Genomic DNA, 13531 nt, shown 5'->3' with positions numbered 1-13531 from the left:
AGTTAGTTAGTAGTTAGTTAGTTAGTTAGTTAGTTAGTTAGTTAGTAGTTAGTTAGTTAGTTAGTTAGTTAGTTAGTTAGTTAGTTAGTTAGTTAGTTAGTTAGTTAGTTAGTTAGTTAGTTAGTTAGTTAGTTAGTTAGTTAGTAGTTAGTTAGTTAGTTAGTTAGTTCGTTAGTTAGTTAGTTAGTTAGTTAGTTAGTTAGTTATCAATTTTTTTTTGCCGTGTACGTATATGAAATAGTTTTTTCTTTTTCAATTCAATTTTTTTGCCGTGTACGTATATGAAATAGTTTTTTTTCTTTTTCCTTGTATGAATGTGTTGGTTTTTGCAATAAAAACTATTGAATAAAATTATGTTTTTCTTTGAATGGATTTTGGTATTTACTCTTTCCTACGAAACTATATATATTTACAAAAAATCATAGCATTAAGTTTATTAAAACATTTTATTTGCAAGTGAACGCTTCTAATTTTATTTGAAATAAAAAAATTAATAATTTTTATAACAAAATGGATATTGATGAAAAACTTATTAGAGAAGTTAAAAAATATGAGCCTTTGTATAATATGCAATCTGAAAATTACGGCAAACTTAGGCTCAAAGATGAAATGTGGAGATTAGTTGCAAGAAGTGTTGGAGTTCCTGGTAAGTATTAAGTTTTTTTTTTTTTTTTTTGAAAAATGTTATTGGTTTTTAAAATTTTCGATTATTTTAACTTGTTTTATATAAAGTTGATTTAGCAAAACTTAGATGGAGAAATTTAAGAGATACCTATAAAAGATATAAAGAAATGAAAACTTGCCATCTGGGAGTCGTCAAACAAATTGTGAACCATATAGATATGCCGAAAGTTTATCATTTTTGGATAATTTTCTAAATACACAAGCGTGAGTAATAATAGTTTATAGTATGTACTATATGTATGTGTGTGTTCGGGAATTCACAAATCAATATATTGGATACGCCTTCTTAGGGCTAGCAATATGTATGTATATAAATCATATTACTAAACAACTGAGAGCCACAGTGGATAACTGATCCTTTATATAAAATGGATTGTAAGTCAGTTCTTCGAAGCCTTGTACGTTATATACCATGCAGCTCCCGTCTCGGTTTCGACATTTTGGATCTGTATAAGATCAATATATGCTGAGATCACTTGCGGCTCCCCATAGTTCAATTCCATATGATCGGTTGGTTAACGTGGTGATAGTTCAATTTGCGCAAACAGTCTAGTAGATTCAAAAGGACTCCGTTTTGACAGTGAAATCCAGAACATACATAATTAATTTTTGTTTATACATAATTAATTATTAATATTATTTTTCAGTTCAAATCAAAGCTGCGAAAGCACACTTTCACCTCCGGAAAGAATGAGCCTAAATGATTCATCTGTTTCATTAACTTCAATAAGCCAGTCATTTCAATGCCTCGCAAACCTTATATATGAATCAGACTTCACACCATCGCAAAAAGAAGATATTCAAAACGCAGTATTTTCAGTGGTAAACGAAAAATTTTATGAAATTTACGAACTAAGAAATATGTATAATTATTAATGAAAGAGAATAATTAATATATTGATAATATTTCAGCATCGATTTTTATAAATAAAGTAATATTAACAAAAAAATGTCTTTGAAAATTTTAGTTTTTAAGTTCAGTTCTAGTTCAGTTCTAGTTCAGTTCTAGTTCAGTTCTAGTTCAGTTTTAGTTCAGTTCTAGTTCAGTTCTAGTTCAGTTCTAGTTCAGTTCTAGTTCTGTTCTAGTTCTGTTCTAGTTCTGTTCTAGTTCAGTTCTAGTTCAGTTCTAGTTCAGTTCTAGTTCAGTTCTAGTTCAGTTCTAGTTCAGTTCTAGTTCAGTTCTAGTTCAGTTCTAGTTCAGTTCTAGTTCAGTTCTAGTTCAGTTCTAGTTCAGTTCTAGTTCAGTTCTAGTTCAGTTCTAGTTCAGTTCTAGTTCAGTTCTAGTTCAGTTCTAGTTCAGTTCTAGTCCAGTTCTAGTTCAGTTCTACTTCAGTTGTAGTTCAATTTTAGTTCAGTTCTAGTTCAGTTCTAGTTCAGTTCTAGTTCAGTTCTAGTTCAGTTCTAGTTCAGTTCTAGTTCAGTTCTAGTTCAGTTCTAGTCCAGTTCTACTTCAGTTCTACTTCAGTTGTAGTTCAATTTTAGTTCAGTTCTAGTTCAGTTCAATTTTAGTTTAGTTCTAGTTCAATTTTAGTTCAGTTCTAGTTCAGTTCTAGTTCATTTCTAGTTCATTTCTAGTTCAGTTCTAGTTCAGTTCTAGTTCAGTTCTAGTTCAGTTCTAGTCCAGTTCTAGTTCAGTTCTAGTTCAGTTCTAGTTCAGTTCTAGTTCAGTTCTAGTTCAGTTCTAGTTCAGTTCTAGTTCAGTTCTAGTTCAGTTCTAGTTCAGTTCTAGTTCAGTTCTAGTTCAGTTCTAGTTCAGTTCTAGTTCAGTTCTAGTTCAGTTCTAGTTCAGTTCTAGTTCAGTTCTAGTTCAGTTCTAGTTCAGTTCTAGTTCAGTTCTAGTTCAGTTCTAGTTCAATTCTAATTCAGTTCTAGTTCAGCTCTAGTTTTTGTAAAGATTATTAAAATTAAACAAAAAGGAACGTATTTTTTTATGAATTTTTATTCAAAATAACTTCAATTTTTTTCCGCTTTTTTTACAATGAATATATAAAAAAAAAAATATGTTTTAAAAACATAATATCGAATGTAATGAAAAAAGTTAAGACATTAAGATATTATAAGAGAATGATTAAAATATACCTTTATATTTTTATATACTAACAACTAAAGCTAATGATTAAACTGAACAGTTAGCAATTAAAAAATACATATTTGGTTAAATATTTGGAATAAAATTATAAAAATTATTAAAGAAACATTAATAAAGTTTAAACTATAACTAATGATAAGTTAAAACTATGTTTTAAAGAACATATTTTGGTGTGTTAGTTATTTTTAATTCGAATTGAATTTAAAATATTTTAATGAACATTTTAAATAATATTAAAACTAAATTAACATGAATATAAAACATAAATAACAAACAAATCACTATGTTAAACAAAAAAAAAAAAAAAAAAACATTGAAGAAATTTGGAAGATTATCATTAAATTATTCTAATAATATCTAACTGGAGATATTACATATCATATTTTATAAATTATATAAAAGAAACGAAAATGTTAAACAAACAATTCATAAAAAAATGACATTGTTCGAGAACTTAATTAACTTTATAATTTTCTTGTTCATTATTTTGATATTTTTTCCTTTCAACACTTTTCCTTCGAGGTAATTTTGGTTTCTTCCTCCTAATTTTTATAACAAAATCATTCGTGTTGCACAGTATAATAAACTGTTTGTGTGCTGTAAATCATAAACAAAAATTATATGGTTTTCAAAAGAGTAAAAAAAATTAACAAATACCTCTGATCACAATAGCCAGTATAAGTTTTTCGAATAAATTTAGTTTGATCATCAATTAAAGGTTTGTTTCTGAAAATACGCAGAGAATACAAAACGTAAATAGGTATGTGGATGCATTGTTTATAGAAGAGTTTCCTTTAGTCACTTAACTATAGAAAAGTGTATTTTTTGACTAGTCTAGTCTATAGTGTAGTCTATAGTCTAGTCTATAGTCTAGTCTATAGTGTAGTCTATAGTCTAGTCTACAGTCTAGTCTAGTAGTCTAGTCTATAGTCTAGTCTATAGTCTAGTCTATAGTCTAGTCTATAGTCTAGTCTATAGTCTAGTCTATAGTCTAGTCTATAGTCTAGTCTATAGTCTAGTCTATGGTCTAGTCTATAGTCTAGTCTATAGTCTAGTCTATAGTCTAGTCTAGTCTAGTCTATAGTCTAGTCTATAGTCTAGTCTATAGTCTAGTCTATAGTCTAGTCTATAGTCTAGTCTATAGTCTAGTCTATAGTCTAGTCTATAGTCTAGTCTATAGTCTAGTCTATAGTCTAGTCTATAGTCTAGTCTATAGTCTAGTCTATAGTCTAGTCTATAGTCTAGTCTATAGTCTAGTCTATAGTCTAGTCTATAGTCTAGTCTATAGTCTAGTCTATAGTCTAGTCTATAGTCTAGTCTATAGTCTAGTCTATAGTCTAGTCTATAGTCTAGTCTATAGTCTAGTCTATAGTCTAGTCTATAGTCTAGTCTATAGTCTAGTCTATAGTCTAGTCTATAGTCTAGTCTATAGTCTAGTCTATAGTCTAGTCTATAGTCTAGTCTATAGTCTAGTCTAAGTCTAGTCCTATAGTCTAGTCCTATAGTCTAGTCTATAGTCTAGTCTATAGTCTAGTCTATAGTCTAGTCTAAGTCTAGTCTATAGTCTAGTCTATAGTCTAGTCTATAGTCTAGTCTATAGTCTAGTCTATAGTCTAGTCCTATAGTCTAGTCTATAGTCTAGTCTATAGTCTAGTCTATAGTCTAGTCATAGTCTAGTCTATAGTCTAGTCTATAGTCTAGTCTATAGTCTAGTCTATAGTCTAGTCCATAGTCTAGTCTATAGTCTAGTCTATAGTCTAGTCTATAGTCTAGTCTATAGTCTAGTCTATAGTCTAGTCTATAGTCTAGCCTATAGTCTAGTCTATAGTCTAGTCTATAGTCTAGTCTATAGTCTATCTAGTTCTAGTTCAGTTCTTAGTTCAGTTCTAGTTCAGTTCTAGTTCAGTTCTAGTTCAGTTCTTCAGTTCTAGTTCAGTTCTAGTTCAGTTCTAGTTCAGTTCTAGTTCAGTTCTAGTTCAGTTCTAGTTCAGTTCTAGTTCAGTTCTAGTTCAGTTCTAGTTCAGTTCTAGTTCAGTTCTAGTTAAGCTCTAGTTCAGTTCTAGTTCAGTTCTAGTTCAGTTCTAGTTCAGTTCTAGTTCAGTTCTAGTTCAGTTCTAGTTCAGTTCTAGTTCAGTTCTAGTTCAGTTCTAGTTCAGTTCTAGTTCAGTTCTAGTTCAGTTCTAGTTCAGTTCTAGTTCAGTTCTAGTTCAGTTCTAGTTCAGTTCTAGTTCAGTTCTAGTTCAGTTCTAGTTAAGCTCTAGTTCAGTTCTAGTTCAGTTCTAGTTCAGTTCTAGTTCAGTTCTAGTTCAGTTCTAGTTCAGTTCTAGTTCAGTTCTAGTTCAGTTCTAGTTCAGTTCTAGTTCAGTTCTAGTTCAGTTCTAGTTCAGTTCTAGTTCAGTTCTAGTTCAGTTCTAGTTCAGTTCTAGTTCAGTTCTAGTTAAGCTCTAGTTCAGTCTATACTCTAGTCTATAGTCTAGTCTATAGTCTAGTCTATACTCTAGTCTTTAGTCTACTCTATAGTCTAGTCTATAGTCTAGTCTATAGTCTAGTCTATAGTCTAGTCTATAGTCTAGTCTATAGTCTAGTCTATAGTCTAGTCTATAGTCTAGTCTATAGTCTAGTCTATAGTCTAGTCTATAGTCTAGTCTAGTCTATAGTCTTGTCTATAGTCTAGTCTATAGTCTAGTCTATAGTCTAGTCTATAGTCTAGTCTATAGTCTAGTCTATAGTCTAGTCTATAGTCTAGTCTATAGTCTAGTCTATAGTCTAGTCTATAGTCTAGTCTATAGTCTAGTCTATAGTCTAGTCTATAGTCTAGTCTATAGTCTAGTCTATAGTCTAGTCTATAGTCTAGTCTATAGTCTAGTCTATAGTCTAGTCTATAGTCTAGTCTATAGTCTAGTCTATAATCTAGTCTATAATCTAGTCTATAGTCTATCTATAGTCTAGTCAATAGTCTGGTCCATAGTCTAGTCTACAGTCTAGTCTATAGTCTAGTCAATAGTCTGGTCCATATTCTAGTCTACAGTATAGTTTATATTCTTGTCTATATTAGAGTCTATAGTCTAGTCAATAGTCTAGACTATAGTTTAATCTAGATACTAATCTGCCGTCTAGTCTATGGTATAATTTATAGTTTATACCGCCAAACTAAGGATTAACTATAGAAAAGTGTATTTTTGACTAGGTCTAGGTCTATAGTTGTAGTCTATAGTCTAGTCTATAGTCTAGTCTATAGTGTAGTCTATAGTCTAGTCTATAGTCTAGTCTATAGTGGTAGTCTATAGTCTAGTCTACAGTCTAGTCTATAGTCTAGTCTATAGTCTAGTCTATAGTCTAGTCTATAGTCTAGTCTATAGTCTAGTCTATAGTCTAGTCTATAGTCTAGTCTATAGTCTAGTCTAGTAGTCTAGTAGTCTATAGTCAGTCTATAGTCTAGTCTATAGTCTAGTCTATAGTCTAGTCTATAGTCTAGTCTATAGTCTAGTCTATAGTCTAGTCTATAGTCTAGTCTATAGTCTAGTATATAGTCTAGTCTATAGTCTAGTCTATAGTCTAGTCTATAGTCTAGTCTATAGTCTAGTCTATAGTCTAGTCTATAGTCTAGTCTATAGTCTAGTCTATAGTCTAGTCTATAGTCTAGTCTATAGTCTAGTCTATAGTCTAGTCTATAGTCTAGTCTATAGTCTAGTCTATAGTCTAGTCTATAGTCTAGTCTATAGTCTAGTCTATAGTCTAGTCTATAGTCTAGTCTATAGTCTAGTCTATAGTCTAGTCTATAGTCTAGTCTATAGTCTAGTCTATAGTCTAGTCTATAGTCTAGTCTATAGTCTAGTTCAGTTCAGTTTTAGTTCAGTTCTAGTTCAGTTCTAGTTAAGCTCTAGTTCAGTTCTAGTTCAGTTCTAGTTCAGTTCTAGTTCAGTTCTAGTTCAGTTCTAGTTCAGTTCTAGTTCAGTTCTAGTTCAGTTCTAGTTCAGTTCTAGTTCAGTTCTAGTTCAGTTCTAGTTCAGTTCTAGTTCAGTTCTAGTTCAGTTCTAGTTCAGTTCTAGTTCAGTTCTAGTTAAGCTCTAGTTCAGTTCTAGTTCAGTTCTAGTTCAGTTCTAGTTCAGTTCTAGTTCAGTTCTAGTTCAGTTCTAGTTCAGTTCTAGTTCAGTTCTAGTTCAGTTCTAGTTCAGTTCTAGTTCAGTTCTAGTTCAGTTCTAGTTCAGTTCTAGTTCAGTTCTAGTTCAGTTCTAGTTCAGTTCTAGTTCAGTTCTAGTTCAGTTCTAGTTCAGTTCTAGTTCAGTTCTAGTTCAGTTCTAGTTCAGTTCTAGTTCAGTTCTAGTTCAGTTCTAGTTCAGTTCTAGTTCAGTTCTAGTTCAGTTCTAGTTCAGTTCTAGTTCAGTTCTAGTTCAGTTCTAGTTCAGTTCTAGTTCAGTTCTAGTTCAGTTCTAGTTCAGTTCTAGTTAAGCTCTAGTTCAGTCTATACTCTAGTCTATAGTCTAGTCTATAGTCTAGTCTATACTCTAGTCTATAGTCTAGTCTATAGTCTAGTCTATAGTCTAGTCTATAGTCTAGTCTATAGTCTAGTCTATAGTCTAGTCTATAGTCTAGTCTATAGTCTAGTCTATAGTCTAGTCTATAGTCTAGTCTATAGTCTAGTCTATAGTCTAGTCTATAGTCTAGTCTATAGTCTAGTCTATAGTCTAGTCTATAGTCTTGTCTATAGTCTAGTCTATAGTCTAGTCTATAGTCTAGTCTATAGTCTAGTCTATAGTCTAGTCTATAGTCTAGTCTATAGTCTAGTCTATAGTCTAGTCTATAGTCTAGTCTATAGTCTAGTCTATAGTCTAGTCTATAGTCTAGTCTACAGTCTAGTCTATAGTCTAGTCTATAGTCTAGTCTATAGTCTAGTCTATAGTCTAGTCTATAATCTAGTCTATAATCTAGTCTATAGTCTAGTCTATAGTCTAGTCAATAGTCTGGTCCATAGTCTAGTCTACAGTCTAGTCTATAGTCTAGTCAATAGTCTGGTCCATATTCTAGTCTACAGTATAGTTTATATTCTTGTCTATATTAGAGTCTATAGTCTAGTCAATAGTCTAGACTATAGTTTAATCTAGATACTAATCTGCCGTCTAGTCTATGGTATAATTTATAGTTTGTTTTCACTAACTTAATATCACCATAAAAACTTATTCTCTCTCCTTTGGGCATATACATTTGTAAACTCGCTATTTCAACATAAGCAGGAACAGTCTAGGCAATGAAAAGAACAAAAATTAAATTATAAATAAAAAGAAATTATACTTCATCTTTAAGAAACTTACCTTTTCAGGAATTTCATTAACTTCTTCAAATTTGGTATCATATTGCAAAAATTTACTTAAATTACTTGTTTTAACCAATTGCAAAATATTGTTATCGGTTAATTGTAAAAATTCTTGCATATGACGAGCACCAAGTTCCGTTACCAATTTATTCTTAATTTTTGGTTTAACTTCTTGTACCGCCAAACTAAGGATATGATCACATAATATATATTCGGGTAGACTATAACAATTAACATGAAAATCATAACGAGCTGCAAACAAATTATATATTTTATCATAATCCTCATAACGATATTCGATTTGTGTGCCACAATCGGAAACTCTAGCCTTTAGGAAGACATCATCAAAATCCATATTGGGTTGACTTAGATGCTTTAAATAATAGGAATCACGTTTTAGGTAATCCCATTTATCAACATCTAGTTTTGAACGTTTATTACTGACAATCTGTGCAGAGAAAAAGTTTATTAAAGAAAACGTGTACTTTAATACGAAGGTATATGTAAGTACTAACCTCAAATATAAAACGAAATTGCTGGGGTAGTTGTGCTGCCAACTTAAATTTATCAATACGGCCATCTATTAGGGCCTTAATTAGTTCTATACCAAAATTGTTGTTGCTACGCAATTCTGGAAATAGGTCTTGATTTATCTGCTCAAATATATGATCGATACAGGGAAATGCTTCGGTTTCATGTACATAATCTTTTACTACATGCTCCCAGGCATGAGAAAATGGCCCATGGGCAATATCATGTAAAAGAGCAGCTATCTATTAAGAGACGGCGGTAAAGGTAAAGGGGTTATATTTGAAAATCAGATTTTAAAATATCTAAAGCATTAGCTTACCTCTACTGCCTTGCGGTATACTAACGGTATTTTATTGTTGTTGTCTCCTAGCCATTGGGTATTCTTCTCCAGGGCATCTAACATTCGACTGGCAGCGTGATAAGTTCTATTTAAAGAAATTGGAATAAATATTAGAAAATAGTTTTTTGAACAGAAAACAGCCTTCTTTAAGTAGTTTGGTATAGAAAGCAGACTCTATACTATAGTTTTTTGTCTAGTTTATATTCTAGTCTATAGTTTAGTCTATAGTCTAGTCTATTGTATAGTCTATAGTTTAGTCTATAGTCTAGTCTATTGTATAGTCTAAAGTCTAGTCCAGCGGTTCCCACCGTTTTTTACTTCGCGGACCCCTTGAGGAATTTATTTAATTTCACGGACCCCCATACATATTTTGATATCTTATTGTTATAAATAACACTGTGATACAAAAGTGAAGAAAAATAAAATGCAGGCGTTCTCATATACCAAATCTATTTCGTTATAGTCCATAGAGTACGAATATATTTTTAGTTTTCCCCTATCACTTCGTTAACTTACTTTTTAAGAGCAAAAGATGCGAAAAAGAGCCATTTTTGAAGTTTTAAATTTGAAAAATCATAAGTTTAGTAGTTTTCATCCGATTTTCAAATCCGATATTTTTTTTTAATGATACAAGTGTCTTTTAATCCAAAAAAAAAATGTCTGAGTTACGGTCGTTTAAGTAAAAAAAACTCACACTTTTTTAAAAAAATTTCATTTTCATCATGCTCTACTTTGACCATGAGGCAGTGAGTTCATCTTTTATTACTTTCCAGAAGAATCACATAAAGGAAGGTTTCTAAAACTTGTTATTTCATAAAAATCTATGAAAAACTGGATGATTTATGCCAATTTTTCTAATAGCATGTTTCTCGAATTTTTGGTTTTCTCCATACAAATTAATTTTTGTATAAAAATGTTTATAAACATTTTTTAAACTTGTTACAAAGAAAACCAGAAACATGAACGTTTTTGTATGGAAGAAATATGCTATATTTTTATAAAACTTAGCACAACTCATAACCTTTTTCATCGATTATCATAAATTGACCATCATTGGAAACCCAACTTAATGTGCCTTTTTTTAAATGTAATAAAAGCTAAAGTTACTGCTTCATGGCCAACGTACACAGAAAAAAATGGAATTCAAAATCAAACAAAAAATTCATAAAGCCAAGTATTTTTTTTACTAAAATAGGACCTATCACGAAATTCGTAAAATCAAGTACTCAAATTCGTAAATTCTTTATTGAAAAAATTTCAGGATTTTTCTTATTAAAATAATATACTATTTACGAAAAACATTAATAAATAATCGCAACATTTCCAAACAATTATTTTACTGAAACAATAACACAAGTTATTAGTATTTGTACTGAAATTCAAGCAAATATGTTATCTGAAACATTTAAATTATTTATTGTATTTTGGCAATAATAATAAGAAAATTTTTCATTGAATCTATAAAAATTTTGTTAAAAAATATATACTAATTTTTAACAAAAATTTTACAAAAAATATTTAAAACTAAAAGTAGTAAAAAAATTACATATATATTTACAACATTTTTAAGAAAACGTTTCTAATTCTAGAAACTATTATTTTGTACTGTGAAAACTGAAACACTTATACATTAAATGTTATAAACCAAATAAGAATTATATCAATTCGTTTTAGTACATTCCAAAACTGGTTTTATTGTTGTATTCCATATGCTGACATAAAAATAAAACTCAAACAAAAACATTTATTGAATCAGTAAAAATATTTACTGAAAGTTAAATTTATTTCAATAAAGTGTTTGTTAGAAAATATTTTCCTTCTGTGTGAACATCAAACAAATTCGTTATAAACCCAAATAAAAATATTAATAAAAATAGAAATTAAATTTAAGCAACCGATTGTTAAGAAAAAAATTGTGCATTTTTTTTTCTGTGTAGAGCAGTATGAAAATTAAAAATTGTGAAAAAAGTGTGAGTTTTTTTACTTAAATGGCCGTAACCAAGACATTAATCATAAATTTTGGATTTATTTTTTTGGGTTGAAAGACAACACTCGTATCTTTAAATATCCAATTTGAAAATCGGTTGCAAACTACCAAACATATATTTTTTTTTTAAGTTAAAACTTCAAAAATAGCTCTTTTTCACAACTTTTGCTCTTAAAAAGGAACTAAACGAAGTGATCGGGAAAAATTAAAAATAAATTCCTACTCTATGGACTATAACGAAATGGAATTGGTATATGAGAACCCCTGCATTTTTTTGCTGTATCACTGTGTAATTGTTCGTCCGAAAATTGTCTAAGTCCTGGTCCATAAACCCTATAAAATATTCCCGTACATTGAGAACATTTAGTATTTCGGAGATGTTTTCAATTTCATGGTTTTAAATATAGAATGACTTCTACCATGATGTTTAATTTTATGATCGTGAGAGCTTTCATGTTCATTTTCGTCAAGGTAGAGAAAATGTTTCTTAAACAAGTATTGTCGACATGTGCTTAAAGAGTCATGTTTCTAAATTTTTTTGCGATTGCATAGGAGTAAGCTGAGTATGTAAGCTAAGTTTTCGGGAAAATATGTGAAAGTTAGACTTCTTCGATGTTGTTGCGGAATGCGTTACCCACATAAAATATGACCTGGACTCTTTGCGAATGTACTGTGAATTTGGATCTTAAATTTGAATTTTAAAATACCTACGAATTATTTTACTGCGTGGTTTTGACTATTTACGCAAAACGCTATGAATTTTCTGATTTTGATTTAATAATATTGGACAACAAAATGAAGTTAAAATCTGTGTATCACGTTGGAATGGAATATTTATATTTAAAATTAACTAGATTAACACTTTTGCTTACAATTTAAAAAAATATTATGAAATGTGACCTAACTTCATATTCCGGGATACCAGTATCAGTATTTAATTCTAAGGCAAATCATTATCCGTCTGCTACACAGAAAAAAATATGCACATTTTTTTTCTTAACAATCGTTTGCTTAAATTTAATTTCGATTTTTACAAAAATTTTTATTTGGTTTTATAACGAATTTGTTTGATTTTCACGCAGAAGGAAAATATTTTCTAACAAACACTTTATTGAAATAAATTTAATTTTCAGTAAATATTTTTACTGGTTCAATAAATGTTTTTGTTTGAGTTTTATTTATATGTCAGCATATGGAATACAACAATAAAACTAGTTTTGGAATGTACTAAAATGAATTGATATAATTCTTACTTGGTTTATAACATTTAATGTATAAGTGTTTCAGTTTTCACAGTACAAATAATAGTTTCTAGAATGTGAAATAAATTTGTTGTAAGTATATAAGTACTTTTTTCAACAAATTTTAATTTTATAGAATAAGTAAAATATTTGTTAAAATTCAATATATATTTTTTAACAAAATTTTTATAGATTCAAAAAGGAATTTTGTGTATTATTATTGCCAAAATACAATAAATAATTTATCTGTTTCAGATAAAATAATTGCTTGAATTTCAGTACAAATACAAATAATTTGCGTTATTGTTTAAGTAAAATAATTGTTTGGAAATGTTGCGAATATTTATTAATGTTTTCGTAAATAGTATATTATTTTAATAAGAAAAATCCTGAAATTTTTTCAATAAAGAATTTACGAATTTGAGTACTTGATTTTACGAATTTCGTGATAGGTCCTATTTTAGTTAAAAAAATACTTGGCTTTATGAATTTTTTGTTTGATTTTGAATTTCATTTTTTTCTGTGTATAAAAACATTTACTTCGATAGCATATATATTTATAAAAATTACAAATCACGTAATACTTTACTTATAAAAGTGAACAATAAATTTGTAGCCTAGCTTATCCCTGATAACGACCCAAAAACAATAACATTCAAAGAGTCACCAACAAATCTGGGATTATTGAATAAAATTGTGTATTTTAGTATTTATGAAAATTTGGAGATATTTTAATAGTTTGTAACATATAGAGAGATATTTTTATTCATGATTTTTTCGTTCGTCTCGCGGACCCCCTAGGATTTTGCTACGGACCACTAGGGGTCCGCGGACCCCCTTTGGGAACCGTGGTCTAGTATATAGTCTAGTCTATAGTCTAGTCTATAGTCTAGTCTATGGTCTAGTCTTAGTCTAGTCTATAGTCTAGTCTATAGTATCTATAGTCTAGTCTATAGTCCTAGTCTATAGTCTAGTCTATAGTCTAGTCTATAGTCTATTCTATAGTCTAGTCTATAGTCTAGTCTAGTCTAGTCTATAGTCTAGTCTAATAGTCTAGTCTATAGTCTAGTCTATATCTAGTCTATAGTCTAGTCTATAGTCTAGTCTATAGTCTAGTCGATAGTCTAGTCTATAGTCTAGTCTATAGTCTAGTCTATGGTCTAGTCTATAGTCTAGTCTATAGTCTAGTCTATAGTCTAGTCTATAGTCTAGTCTATGTCTAGTCTATAGTCTAGTCTATAGTCTAGTCTATAGTCAGTCTATAGTCTAGTCTATAGTCTAGTCATATATTAGTCTATAGTCTAGTCTATAGTCTAGTCTATAGTCTAGTCTATAGTCTAGTCTATAG

General features: G+C 29.8%; 1 protein-coding gene and 1 long non-coding RNA gene across 2 annotated transcripts; one reads left to right on the top strand and one right to left on the bottom strand.

The window, feature by feature from the left end:
- Positions 1-424: 424 nt before the first annotated feature.
- On the top strand, positions 425-1621 carry LOC119615800. The gene is made up of 3 exons (XR_005232472.1): positions 425-646; positions 733-888; positions 1332-1621. It is a non-coding gene; the product is annotated as an uncharacterized LOC119615800 (long non-coding RNA).
- Positions 1622-2616: 995 nt separating this feature from the next.
- Positions 2617-9045, bottom strand: LOC119615801 (deoxynucleoside triphosphate triphosphohydrolase SAMHD1). Its single transcript, XM_037971786.1, has 6 exons — positions 8935-9045; positions 8600-8857; positions 8083-8532; positions 7929-8011; positions 3431-3499; positions 2617-3370 (listed from the first exon to the last, which is right to left on the bottom strand). Exons 1-6 carry the CDS (start codon positions 9016-9018, stop codon positions 3334-3336), a joined length of 981 nt encoding a protein of 326 aa, XP_037827714.1. The 5' UTR covers positions 9019-9045; the 3' UTR covers positions 2617-3333.
- Between the last annotated feature and the right edge of the window lie 4486 nt (positions 9046-13531).

The sequence above is a fragment of the Lucilia sericata genome, unplaced genomic scaffold, assembly GCF_015586225.1.
Source record: "Lucilia sericata isolate MDLA Ls3-8-SP2 unplaced genomic scaffold, ASM1558622v1 Contig007952F_arrow, whole genome shotgun sequence".
Classification (NCBI taxonomy): Eukaryota; Metazoa; Arthropoda; class Insecta; order Diptera; family Calliphoridae; genus Lucilia; species Lucilia sericata.
This window is presented reverse-complemented; position numbering and strand designations above follow the sequence as displayed.

What these genes read in the sequence shown, in the direction of transcription:
- LOC119615801 (XM_037971786.1), bottom strand. Translation starts at nt 9,018, where the DNA reads ATGTTAGATGCCCTGGAGAAGAATACCCAATGGCTAGGAGACAACAAC. An exon ending in AATTTCGTTTTATATTTGAG is followed by an intron (nt 8,533 to 8,599) that starts GTTAGTACTTAC and finishes TTCTCTGCACAG; the next exon opens with ATTGTCAGTAATAAACGTTC. An exon ending in ACTGGCTATTGTGATCAGAG is followed by an intron (nt 3,371 to 3,430) that starts GTATTTGTTAAT and finishes TATGATTTACAG; the next exon opens with CACACAAACAGTTTATTATA.